General features: G+C 44.0%; 1 protein-coding gene across 1 annotated transcript; it reads left to right on the forward strand.

Moving 5' to 3' along the window:
- The first annotated feature begins 8,740 nt into the window (after nt 1–8,740).
- On the forward strand, nt 8,741–14,254 carry LOC307217067 (zinc finger protein ZIC 1). The gene is made up of 3 exons (XM_079978118.1): nt 8,741–10,793; nt 11,909–12,072; nt 12,978–14,254. Exons 1-3 carry the CDS (start codon nt 9,803–9,805, stop codon nt 13,173–13,175), a joined length of 1,353 nt encoding a protein of 450 aa, XP_079834244.1. The 5' UTR covers nt 8,741–9,802; the 3' UTR covers nt 13,176–14,254.
- Nucleotides 14,255–17,718: the final 3,464 nt, after the last annotated feature.

A 17,718-nucleotide genomic window follows, 5' to 3' on the forward strand; every position in this document is an offset into this window, starting at 1 on the left:
TGCAAGAATAACGCCCAGCCCAGTTGTTAGCACGGCCACTAGCCAAAAGCAGAATCTAAACTCTCCAAAGGCAATAAGACTGTTTGGTTACTAGCTCCATTGGACTGCTGCTGCTGCTGCTGCTAATACTACTACTACTACTGCTGCTGCTGCTATTAGCTTCCCACCGGAGGACCGCAGCCGCATAAGGCGTGGAAGAGACAATTAGAAGTCCTTGCACGTTTGTCCACACAAAATGTTTTGCGGATCGCAGTTTCTCCCCCTACTGACTGCCCTGGACAATGCGGCCCAATTGTAAAGTATTGGCAAGATGCCCTTTACTCACAGAGCCCAGTTAAGTCACCTATTGAAACGACTGGGACTATGTAAGCGGGTTTCAATGAGATTGCTGCGGCTTAAGTGTCTTGTGAACTGGTTTGAGGATCCTAACAACTTGAACACCGTGGCCCAGTGGTTGTTTTTTTTTTTGGGGGGGGGGGAATCACAGACTTGCCCTGCCAGACAGTGGGTCGGAGAGAGATGAGTTTTGTTGAAGAAAAACCCTCTTATTACGCACACACAACCACATTGACAGCACCTACTAATAACCATTGAAAAGCTGAACAAATGACAATTGACTTCTTCCGTTTCAGGTTTTGCTTATCATAGCCTAGGAAATAAATGCATACCAGAAAGTAGGCAGCAAAGCAGCCATTCTGCCCTCTGTCTCCCACTGACACCAGCGACAATTATGTCTGCTTAAGTGTCGGCAGGATTGCCGCCCAATGGCGTGTTCTGTTGCTTCCAGTGACCTCAGCCACCAACTGGAAAAGATGTGGTTAAGATTTCTGCATAAGAGAAACCACAGTATTATTTCTGTAGGCTGGAGATTCAGCAGAAATCTGTTGTGGGAAGGAGATTTACACTTTCCCCCCAAAATACCTTCTCGATCAGTTCCAAGGATCAAAAGCCTAAGAGTCTGAGGTGCTTTTTTCACTCTAAACCCAGATATAATCACATTTGTAGTTTATATTATCTTTTATACGCTGGGAGTATTTTCTTTACCCCATCTCTTTAACATAGTTTATTAGGCTGTATCTGTTAGCAGAATCTGACCTTTAGCTTTTAGTTAAAACAGCCAGATTCTCTGGGCGACTGAGACCCCCAGAAACTTTTTTCGCGTTTTCTATGTCTGTCTCGCTGAAGGGTCATTGAATCAGTGTAGGGAAGTGGTGACCTTTCCGAAGAAGGTCTTCACTGCTTATGAAGAAGGAAAGTCTTGCGAATAAGGGATTTCTATGCAACTCTACCCCTTCCCACTTCAAAAATCGCCTGTAAACGCAAATCTTCAGGGTGCACTACGGACATTGTCGCCTTATTTCGAATAGCAGCGTAGGAATTCATAGGAAAAGGAACCGGCCCGATAAGAGGCTTCCTTAAGCTGAAATATACGGGTGCAAGACTTGTGTCGTGCACATGATTTCGAGGGAAACAATCCATTTAAAACCCAAGTTATCTGGGGGATTAACTGAGTTGTTGATGGGATGTAAGAGCATAATACAGGGGGAAGCCCGTGTTTCCTGATCACCTATTCAGCATTTAGGCAGCCGGGAGACTTAAGAAAAGGGAAGGAATTCACCAAAATCAAGAAGAGCCACGTGGAAGGATTGGCGAAGAATCGCCGCAAGATAATGATGAGAATTAAACGTGAACCCTCCCTTTTATTCAGGAATGTATTGGCTCAGAAAATATGACGGAAAATAAAGGAGAAATTCTGTATCTTTCCCCCCTTTTTATTATGCCCTGCTTTTTATTGCTGAAAACTAATGTCTATTTGGGCTAAGCTGCAGGAAAGGATGACAAAGCAGGTAATAGGTAGAAGGTAACGACCAGTTGTGAAGATGGGATGGCTTCAAATCCTCTTCCTTCCACCAGTTCAGAACTTGAATTACTGAAGATCAACCCAATCAAATGTTTATTTCAAATGGAATACTTAATCTAGTGCCTCAGATTAAGGTATTCCTGTCAGATAAGATGTCAATCAATGCCCTACTTAACTCCTCGCATGGTGGAAGTTGGGTAGCCACCACATTGTGGAAAGCTGGTATACCGGGTAACGATGATACATATCATGTAAACCCCATCGCCAAGATCAAAGCTTTCTTCTTTAATAGGATCCAATACATGTCAAACCTCATTCCAATCAAATTGCCCGTAAATTAATGCAAGATGAATATGTCATAGAATAATGTGACAATGCAATCACAGAGGGTCAGGGGTTGTTGTTTCAATGAGAGAGTTGTCAAATATTAATTCTAGAACCTCCAAATGAATAGGCAGAGAGCAGGATTAAGCACTTGCTGGTGGGACCTTGTGTGGCTGATTTGTGTTCATGCAAGCAAGTTAAACACTAGAGGGGAGGAATCATATATTGTCTTTGGGCTTTTTTTTTTAAAAAAGAAAGTCATATTTTAACTTACTTGACTGTCCCAGAAGGTTTCTGTAAAGTCGTTTTCTTTTCCTCATTACAAGGCGACCCTTGTGCCTTATTTTCTAACTTGGTTCCTGTTCAGGAGAGAAAAGTGGCAATATTTTTTAAAGTGTCTAGTTTATATGCAAGTGATAAATAATTGAAGAATGGCGTGAAATCTTTTTCTTTTCTTTTTAATACCCCCATCCCGAATAAAAACCTCAAATTGTTTTGGAACTCAAGTCTTTGTGTCGCCAAAATATGGCAGAAGTAAAGAAGGAGGGGAGGGGGAGAGATGGAAGAGGTGGAATATATTTACAATAAAACATTTCAAAACTTCGTGCATATATTACAGAACAACCCTAGGGCTGATTTAGAGGAAGAGATAGGACAGGAGATTTCCAGAATTCTGCTTTGATCTGACACATACCTCCTGGCTGAGCACTGAGAAGTGTTACCACCGACGACGCTGCATTGTTTATGGACTTTTCAGAGCGAATATTAAACTTTTCAGCGCTAATATCGTCGTGTTTGTTTGCAAGACTCTTCCAACCAAAGATGGGATGCTTTAAAGCTGCCGCTTTTGCACCGTCCAACTCTTACTTTCAAAGGAGAACCAATGGCCTGGCTGTGCCAAGAGAGGTGCTCTCAGTGCAGATACTAAGACTTAAGATGAGACTTCAAAAAGCAATAGATTCAGCCCTTGACTTAGTGCTAGTGGTCAATGTGAACAGTAAAGTAGGAATAATAGGAAGGAGTGACGATAACCCTTGTGCCAGTTGCAGAGGAAGTAAATGACCAAGTCTAAATATTGTTGCAGGAGCTCTTTCTGGATACAGTATATATTCCTGAAAGGGAGATAGGAAGGAGAGGAATATATACTTTATATAATTCCATAAGAACCAAATAATGCAAATATGTGAGCTCAAAGAGGGATTTCTTATAGCTTGTAGTTGTTGTTTTTATTTTTAAAAAACTATATTAGAAAGATTTCCAATGGGAGTGAAATAAATAAATAAATAAATACTCTTAAAATGCTCAATGAAGTTATTGAATCAAGGAGGGGCTTTATATGGGATATCCAAACTTGACACTTTTGAATCATTGTAAATTATTATGATGCTATTAATTATTTTTTATTCTGGAATACGTTTTAATTTTTAAAAATAAACAGATGTGGGGGGGGAGGCAGAGGCCAGATTTCCTCAAATACTATCAAGGTGGAGTGCAACGTCTCTGCACATCATATAAAATTTGGGGTTATTATTAACACCGAAGTAGTGTTCTGACCTGAAGAGGGGGAAAGATAGGATTTCCTGTTACTTTTTGGCTCGAAAAAAGGAGAGGAAATAGGTGCAAGGTCCATGAATGGGGAAAAAACCCTGGCATTATATACCTTAACCTCACTTATTAATACTTATTTTTTCCTAGTTCAAAGTTTGACACGCACTTCTCCCGAAATTTCAAAAGGGTTTAAGTTAGGGGGCACTGTAAACAGCGTCTGTTTACAGCCCGAACTCTGTCTTATGTATTCCATTCCAGAAGTGCATGAGATTATTTTATTGTGTGAGATGCACTTCTGAGATGAGATGGAACAAGCATGTGTATGTGTGCGTAGGGGTTGGTGCGCGTGTGTGTGTAGTATTTACATCCAGAAAGGCTGGACTTCTGCTGCAGGTCGGCTAGTCAACAGCCTCTATTTCCATACTAAAAACAATTTGGCAGCACTCAAATCATGGCCGGTAACCCGACTCTCCATGCAGCCAGCCATTCTAATAAACTTCCAGCAAATCTTTTACATATCCAGCTGACTCTTTGGAATATCATGCGGAATTTGGGGGTTCTTCTTATGAACTATTTCCATCCTCAAACGGCCTAGTTAAGGCAAGGGAAGCTGCAATGAATCCACCTCCCCAACGTATATTGTTTTAAAAGCATAACATATATTTTTCAACGCTCTGAGACTGAGCATACAAGGCTCAAGGTAATCCTAAATGTCTATTACTCTTATAGAGCAACTAAGAAGACACTTGGACAGATCTTGCCTTTCAAGAGCTAGACAAACTGTTTGCGGAGAGCATTAGAGCAACTCTATTCTTGGACGGAGGTTAGGAAATCAGGTTGAGCTAGTCGTTCGAAACGGAAGGGCGAACCAATGTGCACAGAGGCGGGCGCGCGCGGGCGCGCGGGCCCGCGGCTACACACTCGAGTCATTGTCCCGGATACGGTGGGCCCGGCACATGTTCCCGGTCGCAGGTCAGAGGTCAAGCTCCAGGGGTGTTTCCAAAGCCGGCCACTTCAAGAACTCAAGCCTTCAACACTTATCCAAACTGATTAACTACATGATCAACAGTAGCCAAGGAAATGCAACGGGCTTCACAGGTCTCGCCACTGCGAGAAATAGCCAGACCAGGATAGTGTGTGTGTGTGTGTGTGTGTGTGTCAGAGAGAGAGAGAGAGAGAGAGAGAGAGAGAATGGCGGGGGAGATGTGAGTTTCGTGGAAATCCTTCTCGATTCCCTTTAAGACTTGGATAGCCTAAAGCTCTGTCGCCCTCCTCCTTCTGATCCAGATTTTACAGATATTCTCTTTAAAGAATAAAATAAAAATGCAGCAAAATAAATCAGCGAAAGGGTTTGTGGTGGTTGCTATTTTTTTAAAAAAAACCATGCAGGTTGGTAGACATTTTTGCACGAATAAAAAAAAGAAACAACGAGTTAAATGATGCTGGAGTGGGGTGTTTGTGTGTAAGGGAGGTGGGAGTGTCACCCGATTACGGAAAGCTCCTGATCGAGATGGGAATGGAAGGTCCATTGTGAAAAGCTTACGAAGTCTTGGCTACTAGACCTTTAGCCACAGACATGGTTAACTCCTTCCTAACTGCGCAGGAGAGAGTGCCTGAAACAGAGAAACTGGTGCCGAGTTCTCAAGGGGGAGCAAGACCTGGGCTGACCAAGTCCCCGCCTCTCGGTTTCTCCCTGCACCTCGAGCCCAAAGCAGCGACTCAACTTCCACGGTTGGGAGGCTGGAGCAGAGGTGGACCGAGATAACCGCACTTCTCTAACGCTCGGCACCCTAGGGCATTGTCTGCTTAGGATACACACTCTGATGTTCCCCGCCCCCTGTTCCCTCTCTTCCGAGGCAACCGCATCTCTTTCGTTGCCCTATCTTTTCCCCGTCTGCCCTCCTGTAGTGGGCGTTCAGATATAGGGCGCTTGTCCCAGCGGCACCATGGGAAGCACCTTGATCACAAACGCCCCGATCCACTTGGCGGTGTGCACCTTCGGGTCGGGGAAGGGAAAGCCCTGCCCGCCTTTGGCGGTGGGGCCAGGTGCAGCTTTACCTCCCAGCAGTCTCCCGTGGAGGAAAGTCTCTGCCCACGTGCCTGAAAAGGTGCCAAACCACATCCGCAGAGTGTGTGCGAAGAGAGGGGGGCTCCTAAGGTTCATTCATGCACATAACAAGCCTCCTGAAGGTGAAAGGTTGCTCCAGCGCTTGGCCTGACTGTGGCAGAAGGGAAGCCGCATTTCCTAGCCCGCCCCGCGTCTCCCACCCTTGATCACCACTTCAGTCACTTACCCCACTCCACCTGTTGAAGCAGAGATCCCCTCATTTCTGCCTAGCATGTCAGAACTGACCAAAAAAAGAGAAGAAAGTCGAAAGACAGAGGGAGACGAGAGGAGAGGCTGGGGGGTGGGTGGGATAGAGGGGGTAGGGTGGGCAGCGGTTGGATCAAACAAAATCAAAACACCTCTTGGGCGACTTCATCGAGGCGGTCATCCTTCATTTCTTCTTTTCTTGCTTTCTGGGAGCAGCTGGGGATTGTATGGAGAGGCAGAAATGAACCTTCAGGATGATATTTTAATGGCTTATATGTCACGTTGGTGCATGTGGCTTTGAACTGGAGCAGCTTTCGTTTCCTGCAGAGAGCATGCCGCAAATCCCACTTGATAACTTCTGCAGCCCACAACACTTGCACACAGAGCGCGCGCAGACACACACACACACACACACACAAAAAAAATGGACTTTATATCTGAACATGTTCCCAACAGCAAACAAACAAACAAACTTTGGACTGTACCCTTCCACGGTTGTTGACTCTTGAGTGCTGCTCTGCATTTTGGAGAGGCGAATCTATTCCCTTTTGCTAACTTCAAGTATGTGTAGATTATTCTCTCTGGAACCAAACGTTCCTGAGATTCTTGCCCGTCGCTCTGGGATTAGGCATACTAGAGCGAAAGGGCGAAAGAGCAAGATCTCATTACATATACCAAGTCGAACACATGAAAACTCTTTATATTCCTTATCAAGGGAAGATGCTTCAGACCTGTTGCTTTAGGACCTTAGATGTGTGCTTGTATGTATGTGTGTATGTGTTTGTATGCGTCTGTGTACACACACACACACACACACACACACACACACACACAAACATTGTGTGTGTGCGTGCGTACGTTTGTGTGTGCAAGCCTTCTTTCATGCAAGCAGCATTACCTCCGCTATCGGTCAGAAACTATGAAGCCGTGCTAATAGAACTGCCCCGAATATCCTCCTTTATGCATTGAACCTACTCGGAAATTTGATATAATTTGGTATTACACTGCCGAATGGCAGTAAAAAGGTGGTTTTTGTTTTACTTAAACCAAACAGTGTGCCCCTCCCACATTTCACTGAAATATACAGCTCTGAAATAGGAAATATTTTTCGTGCACTTTTATCTGCCAAGGGAATTGATTCCTAATTCCTTTAACAGAAAACAGGATAAATCAGGTTGGGGAAAAGTCATAGCGAAGTCACATAAAGGCTGGACAAAGGTTCAAAACCCGAAGGGCTTTGACTTCTAGTTAACATTTATTAACATCCCTCTCCCTCTCCGTCTAACACACAGGCTCACATTTTCTGTATTGGGGTTGGGGATGGTCCAGGTTAAAATATCATTATTATGGTTTTTTAAAAAAACCAAAACTAAAAACACTGTTCTCAGCAAAACGCACCCTTTCTCAAAACTGCACGGGCATCACAGGGAATAACATACCCAAGTTGCTTTGCTTAATTGATTGAGTCACAAAGATTGTCTCTTTTTAAGTAACCATACTTCTACATCTCGACAATCATTTTAATATATAGTCAATGGGTCTTTGTAACAGGAACAAAGAGGAACTATCCGTAGTTTTTCAATAGACTTGAGTTGGGTAAAGGCAGGTTAATCGAGGGGTTGCATCTAGAAAACAAGCAAGTGTTGTATGTTTGCACTGAATCCAAATGTCTGCATTTTCCTAACTAAATCAAAGGGAGTGTTATTTCTTTTTCTGCTCACTCATCTGAAGGTAAGTAAATTTTCTCTGGCGATCACAAGCTTGGTCAGCAACAAAGGCGCCGCCTGCTTTTTCCACCGTCCTGGTGTGGCAAGTTGAGGAATTTCAATAAATGTGACAAGGGTGACTGATTTGTGAACTAGAAAAGGTTTGAGCGTCAGAAAATTTATATTGCTCCTATCTAGTGAGGATTTCAAATACATTATAAAACCCCAGGATCCAAAAGCTCCATGCAGCACAGAAGAGACAAAAGCAACTTTGGGGAAAAAAATACAGTCTTTTTTTTTTTACCTGAATGAAAGAGGTCGCGTAAAAAAGAAAGAAAGAAAAACAAGAAACAAAGTGCAGGGAGATACAATAACAACACTACACTACACACACACACACACACACACACAAACACACACAAACAAACACACAGGCAGAAAGTTAAGCGCTCTCACCCACCTGCCTTTTGATGGGTGCTAAAAAATAATTCAGAAAAAAACAAAGTGATGGAACGTTACAGCCGTTTCCCCACAGAAATCACGCCTGCTGTTTTAAAGCAAAATCTAATGTAACCAACACATGCGTTTTGGAGAGCATCTGAAAGAAAACAAGGAGGAAGCCCAAATGGAAAAGGAGCAAGTCACAAAAGGACTTCCCCTGGGCAACTCCTTCAAAAGTTGGGTTGTTCAAAGATCTCGATCTCCAGGAACCAAGCATCACCATCACAAGAAAGAAGGAAAAGATAAGCACAGGAATAACATCTACATCTTTCTCTATCTCCATAAAGCAGCTATAGAAAAGAGAGCTTTGGAATATTGTCGAGTCGAAATATATATCTATATCTATATATTATATATGTTTATGTATATAAAAAGTTGCTACTCCTGTACAAGCCTGTTTGTCAAAAGCGATGTCAATGCGCTTCACAATACCTGGGATTGATGAGCTGAGCTGGCCAATCAGGAGAGAAGGAAGGTTTTGCGCACCCTTAGTTGGAGAGGAAGGAGGGAGTTGCAAGCGAAAGTGGGAACCGCCAGGCACCAATGATCAGCGACGTCGGTCTTTACGTAGCTCCTCCTCCTTCTCCCATTCATCAAGGGGGGGACGGTGTCGTCTTTTCAATTCATTTATCTGCAGGAATGATTGCCGCTATCAGTCTCGCGTTCACCGCCCGGCTGAGGAGGTGAAAGTTTCTCCCCAGGAAGATAAACCGCAAAAGACAATATTGTGCATGATTTGCGCCGTTTTTTTTTTTTTAACAAAGCAGGGGGAAAAAAGGAAAGTGAAGGGGGAAAAAAGCCCAAGGAGGGGGAAAAGAGACGGAAGGGGGAAAAGAGTGCAAGAACTGGAAGAGAAGAGAAAATTGCTCGCTAGTCCGCTACATTCCTCTAGCCTCTTTTTTTAAATTAAAAAAAAAAACCCAGAACTGAAGGAAGTTTAATTTTTGTTTTGCTCCCCCCTCCCCCGTCTGAGCCTGTTTCCTCCTCTCTCTTCACCATTGTTATTCGCGAGCGGAGTCTTCTGAATCTTTTCCCTCCTTCCCATTGAACCCCCCTGAAAAAGTGCAGTCCGAGAGGCGAGAGAGGGGGCGATCGGTTTTTCTGTGCGCGCGCCGATGTCTTTTTTATTCTTATTCTCCAATTTTTGCAGCTTCTAGATTTCTTCCGCGGGCTCTGCCCACCCCTAAGCCCTCACCCACCCTCTCGTTTTGTGTGTGTGCGTGTGTGTGTTTTGGGTGCGCGGGTGCCGAAGGGGGAGTTCCTGATGTGGTCGCTTTAGTGGTGAACGTCGCGCGGACTTTTGCAAGAGAAAGAGAGAGAGAGGCTGCTTGGATTGGCGGCGGCGGCGGCGGCTCTCTTCCTCGTCGGCTGATCCGGCAGTTTGTTGGCTGCTGCTGCTGTTGTTGCTGCTACTGCTGCTTACCCCCACTTCTTCCACGTCCTTTCCCCCCCTTTCCTCCTTAATTTATATTTCCTTAAATCTTATTTCATTTTTGCATCACTTTTCCTCGGCGGTTGCTGCCGCAGCTGCCTGAGAGCCGGGAGAAGATGTTGCTGGATGCCGGACCGCAGTACCCCGCCATCGGAGTGACGACCTTCGGCTCCTCTCGCCACCACGCCACGGGCGACGTGACGGAGCGCGAGGTGGGACTGGGCATCAACCCTTTCGCCGACGCCGGGATGGGCGCCTTCAAGCTCAACCCCAGCAGCCACGAGCTGGCCTCGGCCGGCCAGACCGCCTTCACTTCGCAGGCCCCTGGCTACGCGGCCGCAGCGGCGCTGGGGCATCACCACCACCACCCGGGCCACGTCGGCTCGTACTCCAGCGCGGCCGCCTTCAACTCCACGCGGGACTTTCTCTTCCGCAACCGGGGCTTCGGCGAGGCGGCGGCGGCGGCCAGCGCCCAGCACAGCCTCTTCGCCTCGGCGGCCGGCAGCTTCGGCGGACCGCACGGGCACGGCGAGGCGGCGGGCCACCTCCTCTTCCCGGGCCTCCACGAGCAAGCCACCGGCCACGCGTCGCCCAACGTGGTCAACGGGCAGATGCGCCTGGGCTTCTCCGGAGACATGTACGGCCGGCCGGAGCAGTACGGCCAGGTGACCAGCCCGCGCTCCGAACATTACGCTTCGCCGCAGCTGCACGGCTACGGCCACATGAATATGAACATGGCAGCCCACCACGGGCCGGGGGCCTTCTTCCGCTACATGCGCCAGCCCATCAAGCAGGAGCTCATCTGCAAGTGGATCGAGCCCGAGCAGTTGGCCAACCCCAAAAAGTCCTGCAACAAAACTTTCAGCACCATGCACGAGCTGGTGACTCACGTCACCGTGGAGCACGTCGGCGGGCCCGAGCAGTCCAACCACATTTGCTTCTGGGAAGAGTGTCCCAGGGAAGGGAAGCCTTTCAAGGCCAAATACAAACTGGTCAACCACATCCGAGTCCACACGGGGGAGAAACCTTTCCCGTGCCCTTTCCCGGGATGCGGGAAAGTCTTCGCTCGCTCGGAAAATCTCAAGATCCACAAAAGGACGCACACAGGTACGTCTCCAAACCAACCGACCGGGCCGAGCCGCGCGTTGCCTGTTGAAGGGAACTCTCGCGCTTTCCAAGAAGGAGCCAGCTCAAAACAAATCAAAGGGGGGAGGGGGAGGGAGGGGGATTAGGGAAGAAATATAAGGGTGGGGGCTCCTTTCTTAAACAAATCCACACCAAGAGCCGGGTTCAGTTCAGCTGGTGAATTAATTGGCACTAGAAACCAAACATTGCTTTTCTTTTTATTTATTTTTTTAAGTGGGAAAAATCAAATGTACGGTAGGGCTCTAAATGTTTCAGGAAAGAAAGGGGAGATTACGTGTGGGGTGGAGGGGAAGAGATGGCAGCGATCTGAATTGTTAAAATTTATTGGTTTTAATTAATTGGTAGTCGAGGGCACTGACTGTCTTACAGTGAGAAATCCTGCTAAATATATGGCTACCTAACCTCAGCTTTCCTTGCTATCTATTTCTCACCCTCTGTAAATATTTAATTATGTGGGGCTATTGTAAGTAATCTGAGCTGTACGAGTTTATGTATTATTACAAGGAAACGTGGGGGTTGGGAGCGCTGAAATCACTCGCAAATCACCAGCTCCCTGTTCTAACATTTCTTGTGTTGTCTTTTCCTTCTCCCTCTCCTTTTGGAAAAAGAAATCCCACAACCTGTCGTGTGTTTATCTATTTTTTTTAAAAAAAATCTAAAGCTGGCGCTATTGTGATTTGAACAGTTTAATCAGAAGTGTGCAATGCACTGCAAGTTTAATAACTAATACTACTGTGCAGCCGAGGAAGGTTATGTGTACACTAAGTAATAAATAAGGAAAGGAAGGGAAGGTAAACAAACGCCAAATTTAGCCATAAAAGTGGCAACAAACCTTCCCCTCCTTCCAAAACTGTGTGCAAATGTACTCCTTTGCCAGGCGTTCATTTTCTGGTGAGATGCCACAGTTCGCTGTTTAAAAGAAAGATAAGAAAAATGGGGAAAGAAAACAGGCTTTGATTTAATTTACTCTTGTTCACTAAAGTGGGGGTTAGAATTGGCTGTAGGTGTTGCTCCATACTATAAAAATCTAGGTGCCAGATTTCCAATTAGGTCGACTTTGTTTGTTTTTGTAATAGGTGAAAAACCCTTTAAGTGTGAATTCGAGGGCTGTGACAGGCGCTTCGCCAACAGCAGCGATCGCAAAAAGCATATGCACGTCCACACTTCAGACAAACCTTATCTCTGCAAAATGTGCGATAAGTCCTACACGCACCCGAGCTCCCTCCGAAAACACATGAAGGTAAATGCTAGACGCAGTTTCCTCCCCCCCCTCCCCCAGCTTCTCTTTTCATTGGGATCTGCTTGGGCCGGGTGGCCTTCGCCTCTCTCCTTCCACCATCGACTTTGCACACCGCTATTTACTGGAGGAGGGGGAGGGAAATAAACATTTATTCCTTATAAACAGTAGTTTATACAGTAGTGACGCGACGTTCCGGACAGGAAACTGGGAAACTAGCCCGTATTGTTCTGTCACTCTGGAAAGGTTTATTAAAGGAGAAGTGATTACGTTGCTTAAAGGCGTGGAAAGTCTTCGTTTCTGGAGACCCGGGATTCCAGTCCTTTACGCTGTAAATTGTCTCACAATGGATCCCGGTTTGGGCTAGCCTGGGGTTGTGCATTGCTTCAGGGGGAGAATTTAAAGAAAAAGACTCGATGGGGAGTCTGAAGGGACACAGGCAGGCATAGAAACTCTGGGTTTCTTGTTCAAGCCTCCGCTAGGATATCGTTCTTCTTTTGTGTATCCCAGGGCCGTATTTATCTTGCATGGCAGTTCCCTGAAATTAGCTGAGAACAGGCGATCTCGGTGTATAGTTAAGTTAAGAGCTCGGCGTTTCTATGAGATCAGCCAACATCCTGATTAGCGATGCAGTATTTCAAACTTCACGCTTCCCCCGCGCCGCCACCCTCCCCCCACCGTGGCATTTAGAGTTCAATCTGTGAGCTCAGCTCCGTGATTTAGCATGTTGGGCAAGTAAACGGGCCAGATGCATACGTGCATATTGTTTGCATGGGTATAACAATATTTATATATTTATCTAGCCAGGGGTGGGTGTGTGGGTGTGCACCCAGCGATACACGTATATCTATGTGTGAATCCACACACACTTCAAGCATTTCCCTTTGTTATTCATTTCTGTTTTCTAGGTCCACGAATCGTCCTCCCAAGGGTCTCAGCCTTCTCCCGCTGCCAGTTCAGGCTATGAATCTTCAACCCCCCCAACAATCGTCTCTCCATCCACAGAAAACCAGACCACAAGCTCCTTATCCCCTTCATCTTCAGCAGTCCACCACACGTCCAGCCACAGCACGCTCACGTCAAATTTTAACGAATGGTACGTTTAAACAAACGAACAAACAAATGCAAATCCAACCTATTTAAAAGACTCCAAAAATTAATGAACACTTTGAAAATCGATCTTTTTGTGCGTTTTGATTTTTTTTTTAAATGCTGCCCATAGACCCAGGACCGAATCAAATCAAGAATTCTCTCTCTCTCTCTCTCTCTCTTTCTTTCTCTCTCTCTCTTTCTATCTATCTCCCTCTCTTCTTCAATTTCTGTTGTTTTGTTTTGGTTTTGTCGTGTTTGGGGCAAAGGCTTGGAAAGCAAATGGTTTTTTTCTAGAGTGCGTGAGAAGAGCAGGGTTATTGGGCCATCTTGCCGATGTGCAGGGCTTTTTAATGGAACCACTGACTGGAGTTCTTCAACTGCATGTCTCTTTGGGCAGCGCCTTGTTTTCTGTAAATACAGAAATACTAGCTTACAATGTACTGTTTGATTTTGTAAATAGTTATACCACAAGTTGAATAAGGGGATACGTGGAATTGTGGTCTTTGCATATATATGTGGGGGGAGGGGAATAGGGGAGGGGGATAGGGGAGGAGGTTGAAAAGTGGGGGGGGGGGAAGGAGGGAGGAGGTAGCAAATCATCTATTTGTACTGAATGGCAAGGATGTTCTAGTAAATGTGTACCAAAATGTGAATTACTTTGTATTATTACAGTCTAAACGTCGACCTAACAGAATATTATTGGTATTAATGTGCTTTTTCTTTTGTATAAAGTGCAAACATTTCGTCCCAAAGTCCAGTCTAAGTAGTGCAGTAAAATGTTGTTACACGTCCTGTCAAGAAATTCGTATAGTGCAAGCCTGGATCTGCGTGTCAAACTGTTACATTTGTTTATGTAAAGTGGTATTAAAAAAAAAGAAAAAGCTATAAACTATAACCTGTCCATTGCTTTTGGCAAATACAACCACATACTGTATATACTTCCTAATTTCCATATTTATCCGCATGTAAAGGTCCGGTTATACATGTTACAGATATTCAATATTTATGGCTAGAAGAATTGGTATGTACAATTTAGTTTACAGAACTGTTTGGTAACATTTCGTACCTTATTAAAGATTCTGAAATCCCATAATCCGTGGTAGGAATCCTTATTGACTAAGCCTGCTGCTCTGCTGCAACTTAGCTAGTTTTCAGGACAGTATACAGACTGGACCAAGAATCCTGCCCCATGACTTCCACTCCTTGTCCTACTGTACTACCATTATGTCATCACTAGACCAGCAACTTTGATATTAATGTGATAAATTGATGTGCCCCTGCTGGCATTTAGGGTAGGGTGTAATTAGTATTTATAGAAAACCCTATGAAACAAAAGTTTTTGGCTGCAATATAATTTAAATGACCATTGCTGACTCCTAATAATAACAATAACAACAACTACAGCAGAGTAGCAATAGAATGCATACGACCATGCAAATCTTGTCAGGGGGAAGAAAAAAGGATGAGGTGTTGCCACAATATCGTAAAATGGATTTGCTACAGTCGGTAATTGCGAAAATAATTCATATGTTTAAATTTGAGAAGCTTTTAGGTATCATTTAATCTGAGTCATTTGAAATCACAAGCAAAGTCATTTTTTATTCTTGCAAGGCCTTCTGCGATCCCCACCTCTTACCCCTAAAGCCACACCATTATATTATATTCCTCTGTTTAGATGCTCCGTTCTGTGTTTGCAGTTGGTCTATTTTTTTACTATAATTTTTGCCAGAGTTGTTCCTTACCACAGCAGCAAAATAAAACAAACCCAGAGAGGGTGGGTGGGAGTTTATGTAGTTTGATTATCTCTTTTATTTCCCCCCATTTACTTAAGAAATTCGTTCCATTGGCTGGCGGTGATACAGTAAATTTGTAAATGAGAAGACAATATATATTAAAAAAATCTAAATTACTTGTGCTTAATGACTGTGGCAGAACGCCTTTTTCTCTAAATCAGATTGTCTTTCTTGCAGTTTAGTTTGATAGATTTGCAAGCTGTGGTGCTTCCGTTAACTTAGCGACGCTTGTAGGAACCGCTCGGCTTTGTTCCTTGGTGTAGGTTGCATGATCGCCCCATTAAGCAGACAACATATCAACAGACAACACAGATCATGAGCTCTCTGTGTTTGGGATATTATGTCACAGAGTGAATTGCACCTGCTGACCTCTCTTGTAGGCCAAGATGGCATTTTAACAGCTTCTTTTAAAATATAGATATATAGATATTTAGAAGTTCAGCGAGTCAGCCGCAGCATCAACGGCGATGAGGATTTGGGGATAGTGAAGCTGGTTTGTATCCCCAAGTTATCTCAGTTCTTAATACGCATGTCTACTAGATACTCACTGTATTTATTGTCCTGGTATTTATTTATTATTTTGTGCAGGATTTTTGTAAACAGAGTCATGGGGGAAGGAGAAGCTTGTGTTTTGGTGTTTTGCTGGAATGTTTTACTTAAATCTACATAGGCCTCTCTGGACCCTTAGGAGATAGGATCTGGGCCGCGGAGGTGTGCTGCGATGTCTTATAGATCTTTTCAGTCGGAAAGAAACAGTTAAGAAATGGGAGAGCCTGTTTTGTGTTTTGTGTTTTTTTTAAACTTCACTTCCTAGAAAATGTTATTCTAATGAGAAGCTCATTTATCAGCTCTTCCAGTGCAAAGAGCGCCACCTTGCAGGGCCTACAGATACTGAAAGAAGTTCGAGAGAACCATAGAGGCTGAGGCACAACCCGGAGGAACTGCGGCCGAAAGACACGCTGGGTATTCATTTAACCCTAAAGAAATGCAATGATAAAGTTTAGTCGTCTTCAGACCGTTAGCCTTAGCGGGAAAGTAGCAGTTTCAGCGATTTAGTATGCGAGCCTAAATGGAAAAGGAAAGAAGATATAGGGCAATATACAATATTATCTTCCCTTACCCGCCCACCACCAGCATGATTGAAAGGAATCATCGGTTCATTTTTACAAAATCTAGAAGAATCTTAAAAGATAAATGCCATAGCTTCTTTGGGTGTAGATTTTATTATTCTTCTCCAGTGGTAGTTTGTTTTAGAAATATGTTTTATCTGAATGGATTGCCTGGCTACCAATACCGAGTATTCTGTCATTTTTAAATCAGACGATTTTGAACATCATTAAAACTAAGTTCTATCTATGCTTGAACTTGTATAGTAACACCCCCCCCGCCAAAAAAACCCCCATAGTAACCCCACGACCTATAAAATAACATGTTTCTTGGAATAACCAGTCAGCCACACATATTTGGTTACACAATTCAGCGATGGGCGCTAGAATGTTTTAAAAGTTTAATACTTTTAATTACAATATTGCATCTGTCTGGTTTTGAACAGATAAATAGACACGCACTATTTATATGTATGTGTGTGTTTATACACGCGCACACACTCACACTCACATATATATGGAGAGAGATCGTGGCTTCTTGTAAGAATGCTTAATTAACTCTTTTACTGAATAAATCAATACCTGGCGAAGATCATTTTTTAAAAAAAAAAAAAATACTTGACAAGAATGCTATTAAGAAGAGAGGTTGCATTAAATGGCCTTTTAAACTCCAACCCAGTCTCTCATTGTGCGGGTACTTTTAATGTCTGCTTCGTGAGATGTATATTTCATACTTTTCTTCATGGGCTATTAGGTATGGAAAGACGTGAACGCTGACTGAGAAATATGAATTGTTAGAGTCTATTTAGCAGAAACTCCAGACAATGCAGAAGCGGGCTTGTGGGGCATGGAGAGCCGCGCGTTTGGATTATTGAGGCAGCAGCCTGTAGCTCAGATGATGTTGTTTTATTCCCAGACTCCGCGTCATCTTCCAAAGGATGTAAGATTTCTGTACGCCAATGCGGAACCTTTGAAGACCACCCAGAAACACTGTCCAAAATGTGTGGATATGCTTATGTTCGTGCGGGTTTTATAGGCACACACACAAACCGCAGGTAGACTTCACTGGCTGCAATCCTGTGTACATTTACTTGGGAGTAACACCCATTTAACTTAGTATAATTTACAGACGAGTAAACACGCAATAGAAAAGATCATACTTTTATCATGCTTGCAGGCAGAAGCTGTCTGCAACCTGAAGTTTTCATAAATATTTACGTTTTAAACTATTTTCCCCCAATGCTATCAATCACCCTCCCATACTTTCTGTAAATAGAAAATAGGAGCCCGTACTTGCGAGATAGGGGATGTAATCAGAAGCAGACTTTGAAGTAAAAACCACTGTTGTCAATACGATTAACTTCTGAGTATACATGGTTCTGTTAAATCTTAAAATTAAGCTTTTTAAGAACGAGCTACATTCGGAATAAAGGGTAGTGCAAGATCACGTGGAATTTCGACAGTAGTAGAGTGGCCAATCTGTTGCATGCTTTACAACAATTCTCTCTTGTTGTTGTTTAAAAAAGAAATTTGCTTTGCTCGAGAGCATATTTATACCCCAATCCTAAATAATGCAGACTCTTGGTTTCCGCCTGACATTCCACTGAAACGATCAGAAAACGAAATTCCATTTTGAATTATTGATTTTTCAAGGAAAT

The sequence above is a fragment of the Podarcis cretensis genome (genome assembly GCF_951804945.1).
Source record: "Podarcis cretensis genome assembly, chromosome: 5".
Taxonomy (NCBI): domain Eukaryota; kingdom Metazoa; phylum Chordata; class Lepidosauria; order Squamata; family Lacertidae; genus Podarcis; species Podarcis cretensis.